This window comes from Pangasianodon hypophthalmus, chromosome 13, assembly GCF_027358585.1.
Source record: "Pangasianodon hypophthalmus isolate fPanHyp1 chromosome 13, fPanHyp1.pri, whole genome shotgun sequence".
Classification (NCBI taxonomy): domain Eukaryota; kingdom Metazoa; phylum Chordata; class Actinopteri; order Siluriformes; family Pangasiidae; genus Pangasianodon; species Pangasianodon hypophthalmus.
The window spans coordinates 24,724,865-24,744,864 of record NC_069722.1 but is presented as its reverse complement, the minus strand read 5'-3'; the positions used below and the strand labels follow the sequence as shown (position 1 = coordinate 24,744,864).

The following is a 20,000-nucleotide window of genomic DNA, read 5'->3' as shown; positions in this document are numbered from 1 at the left end:
CTCTCTGTCTCTCTCGCTCTTGCTCTCTTTCTCTCTCTTTTGCTCTCTCTTTCTCTGTCTCATTGTCTCTCTCTCTCTCTCTTGCTCTCTTTCTTTCTCCCTCTCTCTCTTTTTCTGCTTTGTCTCTCTCTCTCTTGCTCTCTTTCTTTCTCTCTCTCTCTCTCTCTTTATCTCTCTCTCTTTCTCTTTGTCTCTCTCTCTCTCTCTCTCTCCCCAGTTTTTCCGCAGGTTCGGTGCTGGCGTGGCCGCGGCCCGGAAGCGTTTGGTGATATGGCAGGACGCTCTGAAGGAGATCGGCGGCCGCTTCGGCACCTCCGTCCTCTCCTACTTCCGCTTCCTGAAATGGCTACTCGTGTTCAACATCATCTCGCTACTCATCAATTTCTGCTTCATCGCCATCCCACAGATCGTCCACAGCCCCAACATCACACACACGGTGAACTTCAGAGGGCTGGAGCTGCTCACAGGAGCCGTGAGTTCATTTCAGGGTCTGTCAGAAAAATAGCGGAGTTGCTCCGGATGCTTTTTTTTTTTTAAAAAAGACTCAGAAACCGTGTGATTTAATTTAATGACGTGAAGTTTGCTTTGTGGTTTTTGCGATTGTCTGGTGAGTTTGTCATGATGTATGATGTTGGACAAGTTCGTAAGTTCTTTAGGGCGACTGAAAGCTCCAGTGTGCTTTCCTAATCCTAGCTTTTTTTTTTTTTTTGTCTGGAAGACAAATCTCAGCTTTATGTTAATTATATTAAAACGACAAGCTGCGTTTTTTTTTTTTTTTTTAACTTATTAAAACATGAAGAGAGGCTGGCGATTGAACGGCTGTTTATAGCTGCTGTAGCATAAGTGAGAACAGGAACTTAATAAGTTTAAATATGAGCACCAAATGAAAACACTGAAGAAATTCAGTAGAGTGTTTTTTTTTCCATCATTTAACCTACTTGTCTTTTGAGCAACTAAAACTAATTAAAAATAATTAAATAATTAAAAAATAAAAAAAGCCCTGACATGAAATCTGCCAGCTTGAGGTTCCGGACTAATGATTTGTCCACCTCTGATTAGCTTTTATTATTTATTTATTTATTTATTTTAAACATAATCACACCTAAAAGCCTCCACTAACTCATACTGATTCAATGTCAGTCCCATCTACAATCGTATTATTGCTATTATCACATTTATTATAGTGTTATTTTGCATTTTAAAAGCTCTGCCAGGGAATGTCGACTCTGATGCATCATCATTAGTCTGTTGTAGATAATTTTTAGAAAGTGATGTAGTAGATTTTAACCTGTCAGGAGCAGTAAAGTGCACTGAGGCAGGGCTTGTGATCGTTTCTGTTCAGTTGTGCATTTATCTGCAGTGTATATATACTTACTTATGCAGAATATGCAGAAAATGTACAGTGTGTGTGTAACAGAGCACTGTTTCCTTCCTCTATCTGTAGAATTACAGCAGTGTGTGTGTGTGTGTGTGTGTGTGTGTGTGTGTGTGTGTGTTAAAGGGCTACTTTACCCAGACGGTGTTCTTTTACGGTGGCTATAACAGCAACATTACTGCAGCTCAGCCTCCTTACAACATGCAGCTGGCTTATTTCTTCACCATAGCAGCTTACCTGGTGTTTTGCGGCGTGTCGCTTATTTACAGGTAACGTAGCGCGACATCTTTTTATTATGTATTATGATGAAAATTGCCCAGGAATATTAAAGGCTGTAAATGTATATGATCGTTTAGTAGCAGTGATGGAGCATGCAAAAAAACCATTAAGCAAACACTGAAGGTTTTATCCAGCGCGTAGTGACGCCTGACTGTATTTCCTGTGTCCTCAGCATGGCCATATCCTTCCAAAAGAACTTCGTGTTGGTGTCCGGTCCGGCCTACGGCGGCGCCTGGCGCCTTCTGTGCAGCTGGGACTTCAGCGTGGTTAACGAGAAGGCCATCCAGAACCACAAGAACAACCTCGCCGTCCAGTTAAAGGTCTAACAGGATCGTATAAATCTTGTAATCTAACGAGGTGCTAAGGTCGTAGTCATGCGTGACGTTTAACGAGGCAGTTCAAAAAAAAAACTTTTCACACAGAACTAGAAGAACCAGATTAACACATTAACGTATCCAAAAAAAAAAAAAAGTCTCAGATAACAGCAAACAGGTGAGAACAAGGAGAGCCACGGCGTCAGGTGCTGTAAACATTCACTCTTATATTACCTGCTGTTCTCCTGTTCCTGGTGCTGTTACGTCACGTGACCACAAACGACCTTGTGTATAAATAACTACGCTGGAAATATCATTTTTATGACACGTGACACGTTTTATTGTAAAATAAAAACATACGTTTTTTTTTATTGTAAAAATGAGCAAGAGCAAAAATGTATTGTCGCAGGTTTTTTTTTTTTTTTTTTTTTGGTTTAAAAAAACTTTTAAGAGTAAATTCAGTTGTAGTTGTATTACATGTTTACATAAATAAATAAACACTCTAACAATAAGATTAACAAGAAAAACTCATATTGGACACACAGAGTGACTTAACAGCTGTTTTTTTTTTTTTTTTTTTTAAATCCAAAACAACCTAAAAGTGAGACAGGATAGAAAAAAGGCTTCTCTGTGTCAGGTGAGAGTCGTGGGATTCGAACTCACAACCACATGTCGTTCTCATCCGTGTTCTGCAGGAGACTTTATCCGAGCGGCTGCAGAGAAAAGCCGCGGCGTCGGCGCCGGCGTCCACCGTTCTGAAGCGGCTCGCGCTTTACCTCCTGGCGTGGACGCTGTGCGTCGGTCTCGCCGTCGGCTCCTGCGCAGGCATCTACTTCCTGCAGTCACGCCAGGACCAGCTGGTGAGCTCTTACTCCACCTTTACTCCACCTTTACTCTCACAGCTGTACTGAAAAACTATCAGTGCACGTGATTATATATTCTACAGAACAATGTCTTAATTAATATCAGTAGAATCAGTGCGTTATGTTTAAAAACAGTGATACACAAGCACGATGGTGAGTTCTGTCACTACTACACCAGCGCCAGTGCGCTCACGATGATAAAGTGTGTTTAGCTGTACCGCAGAAGCGGCTTCACGAGTCTAAACACCGAGTTAGCGCGTTATTCAGCATCATGTGTTTGGTTATATATACTTTAACTTTATATATAGTTTTTCATATAGTTGGAAATCGTAAGCATAGTGTCCAGTGTTGCTAACTTAGTGACTTTGTCGCTAGATTTAGCGACTTTCTTTCCAAAAAAGCGACTAGCGACTTTCGTGAATGAACGTAGATGTGAATGAACTTACCAGCTTCTCCTTTGTATTAAATTTATTATGACTTTAAAAATTATTGTGACTTTATTCTTGTCATGTGCTTATATTACTCATAACCACACGGCTTTAGTTCATTCCAGTGCCTGAACTCACTGAATTCAGATCGTTTATCTAGAGACTGTACACTGTACGATACGCTGTCTTTAACTTACACGTAGAGTGGTTTTTGTCCAGCGATGTCGTGGTTCACGGGAATTTTATCAGTGCTGTGGAAGTAACTTCTGGTTAACATGTAGTAAGTTCTGTTTCGGTGACTGACAGAAAATATGTAACTGAGATCAGCTTTACTGGACATTCGGCTATATATTTATATTAAATCAGTCTGCGAGCACGGATTAGGGGAGAAAACAGTTATGAAGTGCCGACATTACGCAGAATGCAAATACGACGTGATGACGTCATTAATATGCTAATGACGCACGACGTCATTCAGCGACATTTAGCTACTTTCCAAGCAGGGTTTAGCTACTTTCCATTGAAAATAGTCGGCAACACTGATAGTGTCCTTCCTCACCTGTCAATCATACGGTAATAGATACAGTAATCTATAATAGTAATAGTACAATATAGATTTGGCACCGATCCGATATCGGGCTGATGCTAGTAAAAAAAAAAAAAAAAAAAAAAAATAGTGGATTAGATAACGGAGGGAAAAAAAGAATGGATTTGATCCGATCCTGTAACAAAGAACGGGATTGGTTTTGGAAAAGAATTGAAAAAGTTTCACTGTAATTTTTTTTTTTTCTCCTAGAATTAATTTTTGTTATATTTATTATATTTTATTATATTTGTTAAAAAAGTTGCCGTTTTCTGTGAGCTGTGTATTTTTTATTTTTTTTTTGCGCATCAAAACTTTTTTTTTTTAAGTAGTTTTCAAAGATAAAATCATCGGAATGATGATATTATCTACGCTCAAGGTTTTAGCATCGTGCCGGAAAAGAGAAAGTGATATAGTGCCATCTATAATGTAATATTAATACGTATAATAATTTTACTACTAATAATTATATTTCTTTAAGGAACAGATCAGAAAGCAGGTGAACAAATAACCTCATACATGAATTTTAGAGGAAGTTACATACCATGTTTTTAATTGTTTTCATTCGTACTGTTATGCGAGGAAGCCCGTTAAATATTTTTTATAGATGAATAAGTTATTAAATATTAAATATTTTTAAAGATGAATAAGTGCTGATTTTTTTTTTTTTTTTCCGCCAGGTGCCGGGGATTTCCGGGTTCACGGATGATTTAAACGCGGAGGCGTCTACGCTGATCCTGCCTGTCGTCGTGTCCCTCATCAACCTGATCGTCCCGCTCATCTTCTCCCTCGTTAATAAGATGGAGCACTACGCCAGCCCCCGCACCAACATCTACATCGGCATCGCGAGGTCGCTAAATAACGCTATCAAAGCCGTTCAAAACAAAACGTAAATGATCTCACGTTACTGTAAATGGGATCAAAGGCAGTGTCAGCTCTATAATTTCCCACTGGATAAGTCAAAGACACTGACAGCTCTGTAATTATCCATTAACTATATAGTCCTCTTATATAATTATCCATTTTACTAGCATATGATGGTTAGAATGTCCCATTTGCAGTAACTGAGTAACCTATATATCTGTAGTTAATTTTTAAATTAGCCTTAAAACAGACAAAATGTTGAATCTAGACTTCATTCTCTTCTAATCTAATCTAACTTCTCAGGAACGTCCTGCTGAAGATCTCCATCCTGGGAATACTGTGCTACTACTGGCTCAGTGACGTTCCCTATACCGTCTCAGTAAGTCTAACGAACGTCATTATTACCACGGCTACGCAAAATACTCCTCTCTGATTGGCTGGAGGGCAGTAATTCCTTATATTGGGGCAGTGTTTGTGCTACTGTGTACAGTCTCTTACGCAAGCATAATAAATGTTTTAAAGGCAATAAGCGTAAATCACAGTTTATAGCTAAAGTGTGAAAGGGTTTTTTTTTTTTTTCATTATTATTGTGTCGAGAGATGGTGGATAGATTTTAACCAGCCGGACTTCTTGCAAAAACTGTGATGAATTTCCTGGTCGCTCAATTGCACTATTTGTCCTTATAGTACACAATAATAGAAAGGATTTATTTATAATCGCACTATCGGGTGTCACACAGATGAGGATGGGTTTCCTTTTGAGTCTGGTTCCTCTCCAGGTTTCTTCCTCATATCATCTCAGGGAGTTTTTCCTCACCACCGTCACCTCTGACTCGCTCATTAGGGATAAATTCACATAGTTACAATATATTTTTGTGAATCCATTTATTTCTGTAAAGCTGCTTTTTGACAATGTCGATTATTAAAAGCGCTATACAAATAAAATAAAATTTAATAGAATTGAAACTCCAGCCCCGGACGGCTTTAAAATCCTCGTCGTTTAGCTATCTGCTATCTGCTATCCGAGCTGTGTTCTGAACTACATCGCCGAACGAGTAGGTCTGCGATTCACAACGAGATCGTAATACGGCACAGAACAGCCGAGCGAACGCGGATAACGTTTTAAACAGAGTGACTGAATATATTCAGAGTTTTTTTTTTTTAAAGCAGTAAAGGTTATCTAGACGTACTGTAACAGGACGAACGTTTCTCTGATGCACCATCTGTTATATTATATTAACTTGTAGGGATCTACATAGCAGTCAGAGGCTTTGAGGTTTATATTTTATCTCATCTCTTTTAATTAATGTGGATCTGGTTCTGGGTCCTGGTCTTATTTATTTGTTTATTTATTTATTTCCCCCCTTCTGCCTCGTCTGATGTTTTCTTCTATTCAGACATTTTATTAAACACAATTAGAGAGGAACGGTTTCTGTGCTAATGAACGTTTCTGGTACTTTCTTTCTTTTTTCTCTCTCTCTCTCTCTCTCCTCCCTCAGTGTTGGGAATCGTTTGTGGGTCAGAGCGTGTATCGTCTGGTTCTAGTCGACTTCATCTTCTGCCTCCTCGGCTCGTTCTTTGGAGAGTTCCTCCGCAAGTAAGTCCTGTCCTTCATCATTTAGAGTCTGTTTGTTAGTTATTAAAACGGTTGCATTAGAACGTCGATCATTTATTCATTTCGTCGTCACAGCATAATTGGAACCAAATGCATCCCGAGCCTCGGCGTTCCCGAGTTCGATATCGCCACAAACGTCCTCAATCTCATCTACGCTCAGACGCTAGCATGGTACGTTACAGTCGTCGTATTTTAACCACGTCAGATTACACGAGGCTGAAATATTGTTTCCTCGTTGCAGGATTGGGATCTACTTCTCCCCGCTGCTTCCCATCATCCAAGTCATTAAACTGTTTATAATCTTTTACCTGAAAAGGGTATGTCACCTGATGATGTCATCATCCTTTCAGCATGCCGTGTGTGTGTGTGTGTGTGTGTGTGAACTTTGACCCCGTGTTCCCGGCTCTGATACGCAGGTCAGTTTGAGTATGAACTGCCAGCCACCGAAGCACACCGGCAGAGCCGCTCAGATGCAGACGGTTTACGTGGCGCTCCTGTTTTTCCCCTCGTTCGTCGGAGCGCTCTCCCTGGTGGCCTACACCGTGTGGAGGTAGGAGGGTGTCCAAGTGACGTTATTTCAATACAAAGTACCAGAACTTTTGGTACTAGGAACCTGGAGCTGTTCTTTTTCCATCAGTCAATGGCCCAGTGCTAAAGTTTACAGTTATATAGTTGTATTGGTACCAACAGGGGACCCAGTCGGACCTGGGGCTCACGGTACTGTCGCTGAAAAAAGAAAAAAAAATGGAGAAGGAAAACAACAACAGAAATACTTTTGTTTTAATTCATTCATTTATTTTTCATTATTCATCTTAATATTATTATTATTAATATTGTTAATACTACTAATAATACTACTAATAACAATCTAATTGATTGATTGATTAATTGATTAATTTTCCTAATACATGAGCAGGTGGCAACAACATGAATTTATCAATATAAATAAAAGATTTTTATGATGCATGAAGAAAGAAAAAAAATACTTTTGTTTTCTAATAGGCTTTCAAATTAATGAGTGCATTGTTAACCACAGTTTGTTTGTTTGTTTGTTTGTTTAAAATGGTTGCAGCTTATATATGAGCTGGTTGAACTTGGTGTCGAACACACTGTAATGACGATCCGCTCACTTTAGTGGAAAACAAACTACATTTCAAAGTTCCAGTGTTTATTAACTGAACATTTTTAGCGCGAAAACTCCCTTAAAACAAGAACGGGCCTCGTCCTTATCGCCGTGGCTCGTACGCACCTTGGGTTCCTTCCACTTTTAGATACAAGACACCTGAAATAAACTCCTCCTACCTTGAAACGGAGAACTGTTATTCCACCTGACCGCGTTAAATATTTAATTTAATCCTGAATCTATTGTTTAAGCATGAAAGGTCGTCTCGTTTTTGCTTCGTCTCCTGTTACAGTCGTAAACGACAGCGTGCACCGTCTGATTGCTGCCCAGGATTTAAATAAACAAATAAACAAATAAATGAAGAGAAGTGCAGGATGCGGAGTTCTCCAGCACCAGGATTGTGGTTTAGTGTTCGAAAATAAACCGAGCTACATCGAGTTTGGGAAACAGAATGCTTGGAAACGATTTGTTATAAATAATAATGCAATTGGTTATTATTAATGTATACTTTATATACAAAAAAAATGTTAAAAATAAATAAATGTAAAAAAAAAAAAAAAAAACAGAAAAAATCTTTTTAAAAAACGTTACAGTTTTAAAGATTAAGCTGCTTCCAGCCAGTTTGTAATTATTTAAAAAAAATAATAATTCAAAATGTCGTACTGATATCGCAATATCTCAGAAAATCATACTGTGACATAATTTATCAATTATGTCAACTTTGTAAACGTATGTAAACTTTAATATTTGGAGAAACGCCAAAAATAGACGAACTACTGGAGCTGAATTTTCAAACCATGTAAAGAGCATAGTTCTACTGCAGCAGAGTTTCATCTAAATGCTCCAGGAAACTGAGAAATTTGAGAAAAAGTACTTTAGCTCGTTTATTGCTTATGTAAACAAACTAAATGACGATTATCTAGAGTGAAGTAGCTTATTAATCTGCGGGTTGCAGTGTCTGTTGGAAAATAACGAGGGCGTGTATTATTTTTGTAGAACCGTACGGCGTGGAGTGTGTTATTCCGCTTATACCGCAGCGATCTGCCAGTGATTACGATGTTTATCAACGTACGACATATTTTAAGAGTTAGATTTAATGTAACTTGTGTAATTTTAGAGAGATAAGTTAGTTCCTGTTCTCACTTAAGATACAGCTGCGATAAACAGTTCCTTCATCAGCTTCTCTCTCTCTCTCTCTCTCTCTCTCTCTCTCTCTCTGGGAAAAAAAAACAGCTTGTCGTTTTACTGAGAAACCAGAAATTGTCAAGTGAAGAGTTTCATGAGCTGTGAAACTTTCCAAAGCACCGTGACACTGGAGACTCCTTCCATAAACGTTAAATAAATGTCTCGTAACTAAAAATGTCACCACGTCTCAGATCACGGGGAGGGTCTGCCGAGCGCACGCGTTCCTGTACGTGGGCCGTTACTATAGAAACGATAACGTACTAGAACGAGCGCGTTAATATAAACGTGTCGTTAATGTTACAGCAGGAACTACGGTCCGAACCGTGCTGTTATACGAAAATAACGCACACCTTCTGACCAATCAGATTTGAGAATTCATAATAATAATAATAATAATAATAATAATAGCAACAAATGAACATGTTTAATATTATTATATTTCCTCAAAAGCATTTTGTATTGAGGCTTAAAGCAGAAGAGGAAGGAATGTAGACGATAAGCAGGAGTGTGTAAGAGTGTGTAGTAGTGTGTAATAGTGTGTAGTAGTGTGTAATAGTGTGTAGTAGTGTGTAGTAGTGTGTAATAGTGTGTAGTAGTGTGTAATAGTGTGTAATAGTGTGTAATAGTGTGTAGGAGTGTGTAATAGTGTGTAGGAGTGTGTAATAGTGTGTAGGAGTGTGTAGGAGTGTGTAATAGTGTGTAGTAGTGTGTAATAGTGTGTAGTAGTGTGTAGTAGTGTGTAATAGTGTGTAGTAGTGTGTAATAGTGTGTAATAGTGTGTAATAGTGTGTAGGAGTGTGTAATAGTGTGTAGGAGTGTGTAGGAGTGTGTAAGAGTGTGTAAGAGTGTGTAGTAGTGTGTAATAGTGTGTAATAGTGTGTAATAGTGTGTAGGAGTGTGTAATAGTGTGTAATAGTGTGTAGGAGTGTGTAATAGTGTGTAGTAGTGTGTAGTAGTGTGTAGGAGTGTGTAATAGTGTGTAGTAGTGTGTAGGAGTGTGTAGGAGTGTGTAGGAGTGTGTAATAGTGTGTAATAGTGTGTAATAGTGTGTAGGAGTGTGTAATAGTGTGTAGGAGTGTGTAGGAGTGTGTAATAGTGTGTAGGAGTGTGTAATAGTGTGTAGGAGTGTGTAATAGTGTGTAATAGTGTGTAGGAGTGTGTAGGAGTGTGTAGGAGTGTGTAATAGTGTGTAGGAGTGTGTAGGAGTGTGTAGGAGTGTGTAACAGTGTGTAATAGTGTGTAATAGTGTGTAATAGTGTGTAGGAGTGTGTAATAGTGTGTAATAGTGTGTAATAGTGTGTAATAGTGTGTAGGAGTGTGTAATAGTGTGTAGGAGTGTGTAGGAGTGTGTAATAGTGTGTAATAGTGTGTAGGAGTGTGTAGGAGTGTGTAGTAGTGTGTAGTAGTGTGTAGGAGTGTGTAGGAGTGTGTAGGAGTGTGTAACAGTGTGTAATAGTGTGTGTAAACCCCGGAGCAGTATACAGTGTGTACGGTTCTGAACGCGGCCCGTGTGTTTGTGTTGCAGCCTGAAGCCGTCCGAGCAGTGCGGACCTTTCCAGGGTCTGGACGCGCCCTTCCGGGCCGTGCACCAGTGGATGGCGACGGTGCGCGAAATCCCGGGATCCGAGTGGGCCTGGTGGATTTTCGAGCACGTGCTGAGGAACGAGCTGTTCTTCTACCTCATCACTCTCATCGTCCTGTAAGGTCTTCAGCTTTCGGATGCGCTGTAGCCTGAAGTTTACATCTAAATATTTTAGAAATACAAACCAAAGGACGTTGAAAGCGAATATGTGATATTTAATTAAAATATAGTTAGTTAGCTAGCGAGCGTCTTTAAGGGTCACATCAGGCCACAGTTTTTGGTTTTGTCCTAAACCTCTTACAAACAGACTGAAACATGGTGCAAAATTTATTCTTTAAAAAAAAAAAAAAAAAACAGATATCATCCATAATGCAAAAGCTGGAACGCCGCTCAGGAGACGATCTGATAAAGGATTCCAGCTTCTGCACCTCCGTCAAACAGAATTTATTTTACACTTGGTTCAGTATATACGTGGGTGTTTTTTTTAATATCTAATATTTTTATATCTTCAGATTTGCATATAAACAGGTTCTGTTTTTATCATTTTTATGCTTTTCTGCCCCTGAGCGGTAGAGACGTTATGTTCTCAGGTTGTCCATCCGTCCGTCTGAGATTCTCTTTAGCGCGAGTGTTTGAATGTTTGTAGGATTTATACAGATTTATCACAGTAACCTGCAGGTGAACTGATTCAAACAGGAACAAGGTCACAGCAAGTTCAAATATCTAAAAGTGTTTATCTTCAATAGGCTTCCTGACTGTTTAAAGTACATCAGGGCTTTGGGTGGAGTTCGGTACCTGATACTGATCCAAAACTCGCTGTTTTGAAAGGATTTGCTTTGATGTTATTTCATTTATGCTATTAATGAGGTCAGAAATGTAAAACTTGACCATTTCCAGTCATCACACGTGTTAACGACGTGCGTAAAAACGGGTGGAACGGATTGACCAGACACTTTACGCCAATCTCACTCCAGTCTGATAAAACAAGCTTCCGTAATGTTAACCCGAAGATAAAGGCTTTATGATGCTTAAGTGCTGTTTTTATGACGCTAATCCGTAAAGTCTGAAGGTTTATAGAGAGATTTCTGCTCTAAAAATAAAAATAAAACTAAACTACGGCTGTTCATTCCTCGCTCATGTCTTCCTCCTCCGTTCCAGAGTCCTGACTTACTTCCTGTGGCAAGTCACTCAGGGCAGGAAGCAGCTCATTCGGACTCTACGTGAGCAGATCGTCAATGTGAGTTCTTAAAAAAAAAACAAAAAACAAAACCTCGAGCACTTCTTTCCCCGTACTACACACACACACACACACACACACACACACACACACACACACAGATTTCCTGATAGGCTCTCACTCTTACCTTCATATAACCTTCACCTTCTGCATGTTTATTAGGAGGGTAAGGACAAGACCTTCCTGCTGAACAGATTACAGAGCATCCAGAAACAGAGCCGAGCCGCCGCAGCCTTCAGTCCCCAGGTGAGTCTCTCTCATCCTCCATCACCTCACACACCTCCGGTGCTGTTCATGGCCTTGTGTGTGTGTGTTCTCACAAAACTTTTAATCTGGGCAGATTAGAACGACGGATAATTCAGTCATGAATATACGATACACGACGAGAAAGGAGAACGTTAGAAAAGTGTGTTTGTGAAATATTACACAAATATTAAATGTTACAGAGATTATTGTAGTATTGTACTGAATTATAGAGCTATAAAATGAGAACTTTACATTTTAAGAACTGGTGTTTTATCCTTCGTAAGACTCCGAAATATATTCTAGAGTCCAGATGCACAAATAACATTTATCTTCCAATCAGCTGCTAAGCGATAACGATATCTCGCATCATCAGTGGTTTATGGTTTTGCTGCAGTTGATTCCGTTGCTACTGAATGATGTTGGTATGTTTACGAACTTTTTGTAGAATTGGTACTTTTGGACGGATCTTTAAAATATCGCAGTTATTTACTCTTATTTAGCGTTAGGAGGACGGTGAGAGAGTGTGGTCACGTCAGTGATGGCGGGATTTTCTTTCCTCCTTCAGGAATTCACCGAGAGGACATACTTCAATCCGAACTGGATGAACACCTTGCCCTTGGAAATGTGAGACAATATTTTTAAAGACTTGTGGCCTCGTGTCGGTGAGTAACGGACGAGGTTCCCGTGAGCCACGGCTTCGGAAGTCTGTTATTAGTGGTTTCTGCGTTCCAGCTCCGACACGCTGCTCGGTTTGACGTTCACTGCGCAAACACACTTAATTCAGTTCTTCTACAGAGAAAACAAACATCATCAGGAGCTGTGGCTCAGGGTGTAATACAGGATCCAGTCCAATAGGGGGCAGCGTTTCCTTACGCAGCTCTTTAACTTGAAATCATTTCACTGTATGTAAAGCTGTAAAAGATGTTTAGTTTCGAAAGATGAAAATGTTCATGCGTCGTCGTAGCACATTTAAGAAAAAATAACCAAGGAATAAAACAATGAAATGATACTGTTGATTTTTATTGTGAAAAAGTCGTCGTATTTTTTTTTTTTTCATACACTAAAGAACTGTACAGACAATAATTTAAAAACGGTTCGGTTCATCGTTCCAAGAACATTTTGATGATTCCTTAAATTACTCAGCAGCTTTTAGCTTACACCCAAGGAGGAAAAAAAAAAAAAAAAAAAAATAGTGTTTACAACCGTGTGCTCATTGCATTCACATTGTTCTTCCCTTTTATTTTATTCATCAAAACCCGCAGGACAGCAGGAGACGTTTTCCACACGCGCATTAAACCTGGAGATTAAAATAAACCAAAACGTATCTGTCCTTGATTTGATTTATTCATTAACAGGTTTTAATCTGCGTCTGGAAAAGCGATTTTTTTTAAAAGCAACCATGTAAAAGAGGTTCAGAAAAGACGAAGATTAAAAACTAGATGCGTCGTAACAGAACAAAACAAAGACGATACAAAACGCTAGGATTTTTTTCCCTAACTACGTCACGGCCCTCCGGAATGAACGTTACAGACTAAAACGTGACTGTAGACGGAGTTTAACTTTTTACTGAACGAAAACAGCGGTCACGTCTCCAAACACACGTTCTCACACCGGATTCTATCTAACTTTTCGTTTAAAGCGGACGGATCACGTGCAGGCGTCCCGCTTCGCTTCGCTTCGATTCGTTTCTCTCCGAACGCCAGCACAGAAGGTGCGTAATAGCTTAAAGGTGAAGCGGACGTTTTATTTATGACGTGGCACTTTTATCAAACTGGATTTTTTTTTTCTTCTTCTTCTTTAAGCAAAATCCCTGAGATAGATATAGAGAGAGAACCCGAAGACTCCATGCGGTGTTTTCGAGGCTGTGACTTGATGGTCTGCGAAAAAGGGGAATTCATTATTCATCAGGATTAAAACAGAAGTCGCTGCTCCTTTCACCGGGTTCGTAAATAATTCATCAAAATAATTAGGAGCGCGGTCGTCCTGGCGATCCGGGTCTGATTGCTCTTTTAAAAAAAAAACGGCCGTATTGATATAGCGTTTGTGCTTTAATATTTATAAGTTCTGCGCTCCGAGGTGTTTTAAATCAATCGAGCGTTCTTCCGAATCCGAGTGGAAACCATGCTTTGTGAAGAAAACTGATTTTAAGAGTAACACTGCTTCAGAAACACTGAAATAACGGGACTGACGAGGGCACGAAGATAAAAAAAAAAATGCGTCAAACTGATCCGGTGCATTTAAGGAAATACTCCAGCGCTTTTTCTACCACGTGTGTGTGTGTGTGTGTGTGTGTGTGTGAGTGAGAGATTATTACAGACAAGAATCAACAAGATTCCCTGCTCTGAAGAGAAAAAAAACCATAAAATCTGTTTAATTAATTTAGAAGTCGTCTAGCAAAACATGTCTGAAAGTGAAGCTTTAACTCTGTAGAACTGTTCCTTGTTTTTCAGAAGGACGAATTTGCGAATAGCTGCGTCGCTCTGATGGCGTGTGGAATCGACTAAAGCGTCACGTAACCGGAACTGCTTTTTACTGTATTGTTCCAGCTGATGTAGAAGAGCAAGAGGAAGAGTTTCGTGTTTTATAGACGCGTACTGCAAATGTTTGTTCAACAGGAGTTCAGAACTGTCCTTAGACTTCCACTGTAAGAGAGTTATTTAGTACAGGGAATCGTGTTGAAACTTGTTATCCACGGTAATCACACACACACACACACACACTCTGTAGAACGATACATAGAGTGGAGAGATTAGACTCAAAAGCACCGGAGGATTCCTTTAAACTAAACCGAAAACGTCAGATTAGATTAGAGATGGTTTGGCACAAGGGCTGTTTAGGGGGGAAAGAAAAAAACGTAGACAGGGAAGTTTTCCAAAAAGACAACGATTCAATGTGAGACAATATTTTGTGTGTTTAAAAAAAAAAAAAAAAAAAAAAGAAAAGGAAAAAAAGGAAGGTGAAATTGCAGAAGATCTCGAATGAAGTCAAAGCGAAAACAGTCCCCTGAGGAGGCCCTTGACGTGACACGTGGTTTTTCCAGAAGCGACTGACGGCAGAAGAAGAAAATCAAACGAAATGCAGTCACACTATCGGCGTTCGTCGTGGCGTGTAGCGAAACCGCCACCTCGCAGTTATGCTAGCACTCCTAGACCGTCGTGTCGTGTCGTGTGGCGTGGCGTTGCGTAGCATGCGAGACGTGGCCGTGTTTATTAAAAGCCGTCCATCGTCCGAGAGAAGCGAAATCCCTGGCGAACTCTGAGGAACCGAAAAACATGCTGTTGACGCGCCGAGTGAAGAACCTGATCATCTCGGGGTCGTCCGATCGCTCTGCGCAGGTTCTCCACCAGACAGACGCGGGACGTGTTTAGCGAGGTGTGTGTGTGTGTGTAGGTGTGTGTGTTGTAGTAAGTGTGACTGACTGCAGCGGATGTGATCCGTATCCTCCTGAGAGTTCCAAGGGAGCGTTTAGGGGCGGAGTTTGTATCCATCCCCCCGCCCCCCCGCCCGTTCCAGGCTAGGAGATCTTGCAGTTGTTGCGCGTGCAGTTCTGAGGCGGGCTCTGCGGCGGCCGGATGGATTTGGAGCGTTTCAAGCTGTTGCCTTTGCTGCCGCCGCTGTTGGCGAGCGAGTAGGAGCGTCCGTGCATCATGACGGCGTTCATCCCGTTGGCCATGGAGAAGGACTTCAGGTGGCTCTTGATGGCGACGGGGAGCGGCAGCTTGTCGATCAGGTGCACCGGCGTGCACGAGACGATGGCGCGACAGCACAGGTCCTGCAGGCTGAACACTGGAGAGGTAAACACAGCGACAGTCACGTTAGTGGCAACACAGGTTTTAAAAAAAAAAAAAACATTAAACAACAAACTAACCCTTCACCAAGCCCCGCCCACTTTACTTTTTTTTTTATTTTATTTTTACAATTAGCACAAGTCCAGTTTCTGCTGAAAGGCGAAAAGGGGGAGGGGCTTAGCTAAGGGTCAGCTGTGCGATATTTTAATGTCTAAACAGATGCAGCGATGAAGATTTGACACGAACAAAGCCAAAGGTAAGTGAATATTTATACTTTTATTACTTACTTGTCTAACACGCGAGTTATGAGGCCATTTTATCTCCATGATTGTGTGATTTGTTTGATTCACACGTAAAAATATTACACGATTTTTCATAATCTGCGAAATCTTGGAAATTATTTGTAGTTAACGGAAATAAAATGGCCTCGTGACTCACGTGTTAGACAAGTAACAGGGTGGTGTGATGTGGAGTGACTGTTACCACGCGGAAGTTGATTATTTTCCTGTCACAGCACATCCACAAATGTTTTATTCCACTTATACAACAGAAATTTGCTCACAGTTACAGTTTTTATTAATTAAATAACACCTCGTACTTTATCTGGTTGTAGTTACATTTAATGTCGTGGAACCTCAGTGAAACAAGATGGTTCCTGTCCTCGCTTATGCTATAGCAGCTATAAACAGTCCTTCCATCACCAGCCGCTCTTTATTCTCTCTCAAAGCTAATTAATAAGACAAAGAAAAAAAAAAGAAAAAAAACGTAGCTTGGCGTTGTTCGTTACTGAGAAGTCGCGAAGCGTAAACTCTTCTGTCCTGAAGATGTCGGAAAACTTGGAAAAGTTACAGCTTTACCTCTGACTGTTACAAAGCGCTGACACTGGAGACTCCTTCCATAAATGTTAAATAAACTTATATTCTTCTTACAGCAAACTTCACCGTGAATGAGCTGTTACTATAGAAACCGTAACGTACTAGATTCTACTATGTTATCGTTTCTATAGTAACAGCTCATTCACGGGGACTTGTAGGGCGGATCCTCGACTAGAGTAAGTGGATTAAAGCATCCCTGTGAACGAGCTGTTACCATAGAAACGATAACATTGGTGTCTAATACGTTATCGTTTCTACGGTAACAGCTCAGCTCGTTCACAGGGAAGTTGATACGGTGACGTTTTCTGTAAGGAGAATGTAAGGAGTCTCCAGTGTCAGTGCTTTGTAACAGTCAGAGGTAAAGCTGGAACTTTTCCGACATCTTCAGGACAGAAGAGTTTACGCGTTCTTTGCGGTTTCTCAGTAACGAACAACAGCTTCGAGAGAGAATAAAGAGCGGCTGGTGATGGAAGGACTGTTTATAGCTGCTATAACGTAAGCGAGAACAGGAACCATCTTGTTTCACTGAGGTTCCACGACATTAAATGTAACTATAACCAGATAAAAAGGATGTGTTATTTAATTAATAAAAACAGTAATTGTTGTATAAGGGGAATAAAACACTTGTGGACATGCTGTGAGAGGAAACTAATCAACTTCAGGGTGGTAACAGTAACTCAGTGGCATCGCACCACCACGTCATCCGGCATTTCATTAAGAATGGCACGCCACACACTTTTTTTAAAAAAAAAAATATTTATTTTTGTTGGTAACAGTAAAAATTTTGAGCAAGGACGTATCCTCCCCCTCCTCCTCACAGGTTGATCTTATGTTCCTCGAGGCCCCGCCCCTAAAGTTTAGCAGAAGCATTACACTGACTGTCTACTTTATTAGGAACACCGCTACATTCATGCAGTTGTCTAATCAGCCAATCACGTGGCGGCAGCAGCACAATGTGTATAATCCTGTAGATACAGGTCCAGAGCTTCAGTTAATGTTCACATCAAACATCAGAATGAAGAAAAAGTCTGATCTCTGTGACTGTAACCGTGGCGTAGTTGTTGGTGCCAGATGAGCTGGTTTGAGTTTTTCAGAACCTGCTGATCTCCTGCAGGGATTTTCACACACAACAGTCTCTAGAGTTTATACAGAATTTATATCATCCTGTGAGCGTCGGATCTGCAGGCTGGAACACCTCGTTGATGAGAGAGATCAGAGGAGAATGATCAGACTGGTCTGAGCTGACAAGATGTCTACAGTAACGCAAATAATCACTCTTTACAACCGTGTTGAGCAGAAAAGCATCTCGGCATGCGCACACATCAAACCGTGAGGTGGATGAGCTACAACAGCAGATCACCCCATCAGGTTCCTCTCCTGTCAGCCAAGAACAGGAACCTGAGGCTATCATGAGCACAGACTCATCAAAACTGGACAGCTGAAGACTGGAAAAGAAAAAAAAAAAAAAAATCACCTGTTTTTTTTTTTTTTTTTTTTTCCCCAGCTGTCCAGTTTGGGTGAAGCTGTTCCCATGACAGCCTCAGGTTCTTGTTCTAAGATGCTTTTCTGCTCAACACGGTTGTAAAGAGTGATTATTTTACTTACTATAGACATCTTGTCAGCTCAGACCAGTCTGATCATTCTCCTCAGTCACCAACGAGGTGCTTCAGCCTGAAGATCCGACGCTCACAGGATGTGTTTTGTTTTTCGCACCATTCTGTATAAACTCTAGAGACTGTTGTGTGTGAAAATCGCAGGAGATCAGCAGTTTCTGAAAAACAACCACGCCACAGTTACAGTCACCAAAATCACACTTTCCCCCCCTTCTGATGTTTGATGTGAACATTACCTGAAGCTCTGGACCTGTATCTGCAGGATTAAACACATTGTGCTGCTGCCACTTGACTGGCTGATGAGACAACTGCATAAATGTTCCTAATAAAGTGGACAATGAGTGTACTAAATCACTGCTACTAAATTTTAGGGGCGTGGCCTAGAGAAACATAATACCAACCTGTGTCCTTTTCTCTCTCTCTCACACACACACACACAGACGAGCAGTGACTGACCTCGGTTGGGCCTCCAGAACTTCTCCATGCCGTGTCTCATGAGCACGATGCGCGACAGCTCCGTGAACGACTCGATGACGTTGAAGTTGCAGAGCGGACTCACTTCGAAGAAGGTCATGGCGTTCTTCTCGGCGTAGGACCGAGCCTGCTCTGTGGGAACCTGACGTTTGAACGCCAAGTGAAGCCGGTTCCCGACCAGGATCCGAGGAACCCCAGGAGCATGCTGCAGATACACCAGAGAGAGAGAGAGAGAGAGAGAGAGAGAGAGATTAACACACTGCAACACATAATTACTGTCATTACTGTTACAAAGGGTCAAATAAAACTCTTTCCTCCTTCCATTTGAGTGTAAAAGTGTGTGTGTGTGTGTGTGTGTTGGGGAGGTGGGGCAGGAAAGAGAAACGCCCATCCTCTGTTTCTCAAGCTCGAGGTGTCCCTGTGGAGAAATACTCACACATACACACAATAGTGCTGCAGGAAGAGCTGAGAGATTAGGACTGTGTGTGAGTGTGTGTGGTATCTGTTCTACTTAACAGCAGTGTACACACACACACACACACACACACACTAGTGATGGGCATGAATAAGCACAGAATTCATTACTTGTGCATGAACATAAACACGTAGCTTGTTTTCTCTTACGATACAAAGCGACTCTGATTGTCACAAAGGAATAATTTAATACTTTAACACACACCAAAATACACTGGGCTTCACCAGACAACATTAAAACGCTTAAAGACATGACGACTGAACGAGGAAGCCACATGGGGCATAAAATGGCGTCTGTAAAAAAAATCGACCAGTCGAACTGTTGAAAATCAAAAATCTCTGGTCAGTGGACGCACAAGTGACTTCTTCAGCGACTCGTATCTTTTAAAGTCATTAAATTAAGAAAATTAAGGAAAACACGACATCTTTGTTCTGCCTGCATTATTTGGGGAAAATGTGCGATAAGCCCTCCCACCTCCCACCTTCAGCTTCTTACCTCATCGATCTCTCGAATCCAGCGGTCGATCCCGTCAAAGGACCAGCGGTTAGTGATGTCATACACCAACAGGATGCCCTGCAGACGACCCGGGAAAAAAAAACAAGAAACTGGGTTGGAATAACGTTTAAGCTTTCAATCATTTCACATTTTCAGACAGGATGGTATTAAATGATGACATTTCACCTCAACACAGCGAGCAAAACTACAAGTGTGTAATGTGTTCGAAAATATGATGTTACGAAACAGGAACCAAAACACAACAAACTAGCGTTAAAACTATAAATATAGATTTTAGCTTAAGATGATAATCGGATGAATTACGGGGGATTCTGTCTAATCTGGCAACATCGAACACGGCGCTTGTGTCTGAAGGTCAAATGATGAGTAAAGCATGATGTTCGTGAGTCATTGTTCTATTTAGGCTTAAAAAAAACGTTTATAATTCAGATGGCTAAAAATTCTACTTCTTATATCAAATTCAATTATATAAGGATGGATGGAAAATACCTTTTTTTTTTTTTTTTAAACTCTGGTTCATTCACAGTTCAGTTGATAAGGTTAATTAAGGTTAATTGATTAATGGC

At 40.6% G+C, this 20,000-nt stretch overlaps 2 protein-coding genes and 1 long non-coding RNA gene across 6 annotated transcripts in view; 2 read left to right on the top strand and 1 right to left on the bottom strand.

The window, feature by feature from the left end:
- The window catches only part of tmc5 (transmembrane channel like 5), a 97,279-nt gene extending 83,331 nt beyond the window's left edge, over nt 1-13,948 (top strand). For all 4 annotated transcript variants that reach the window (XM_034309931.2, XM_034309929.2, XM_034309930.2 and 1 more), the window contains 14 exons: nt 218-472; nt 1,502-1,644; nt 1,827-1,974; nt 2,664-2,828; nt 4,523-4,692; nt 5,010-5,085; nt 6,205-6,302; nt 6,396-6,491; nt 6,562-6,637; nt 6,737-6,870; nt 10,154-10,327; nt 11,369-11,447; nt 11,610-11,693; nt 12,259-13,948. In XM_034309931.2, coding sequence (XP_034165822.2) covers nt 218-472; nt 1,502-1,644; nt 1,827-1,974; nt 2,664-2,828; nt 4,523-4,692; nt 5,010-5,085; nt 6,205-6,302; nt 6,396-6,491; nt 6,562-6,637; nt 6,737-6,870; nt 10,154-10,327; nt 11,369-11,447; nt 11,610-11,693; nt 12,259-12,321 — 1,761 coding nt within the window. In that variant the 3' untranslated portion in view covers nt 12,322-13,948. The remainder of the gene's footprint in view (nt 1-217; nt 473-1,501; nt 1,645-1,826; nt 1,975-2,663; nt 2,829-4,522; nt 4,693-5,009; nt 5,086-6,204; nt 6,303-6,395; nt 6,492-6,561; nt 6,638-6,736; nt 6,871-10,153; nt 10,328-11,368; nt 11,448-11,609; nt 11,694-12,258) is intronic.
- Nucleotides 12,698-20,000, bottom strand: part of rab40c (RAB40c, member RAS oncogene family) — a 21,442-nt gene continuing 14,139 nt past the window's right edge. The window contains exons 4-6 of the mRNA XM_034309934.2: nt 19,414-19,491; nt 18,426-18,648; nt 12,698-15,479 (exon numbers count right to left, since the gene is read on the bottom strand). Coding sequence (XP_034165825.1) covers nt 15,208-15,479; nt 18,426-18,648; nt 19,414-19,491 — 573 coding nt within the window. The 3' untranslated portion in view covers nt 12,698-15,207. The remainder of the gene's footprint in view (nt 15,480-18,425; nt 18,649-19,413; nt 19,492-20,000) is intronic.
- On the top strand, nt 15,348-18,766 carry LOC128319713 (uncharacterized). The gene is made up of 2 exons (XR_008303178.1): nt 15,348-15,487; nt 15,617-18,766. It is a non-coding gene; the product is annotated as an uncharacterized LOC128319713 (long non-coding RNA).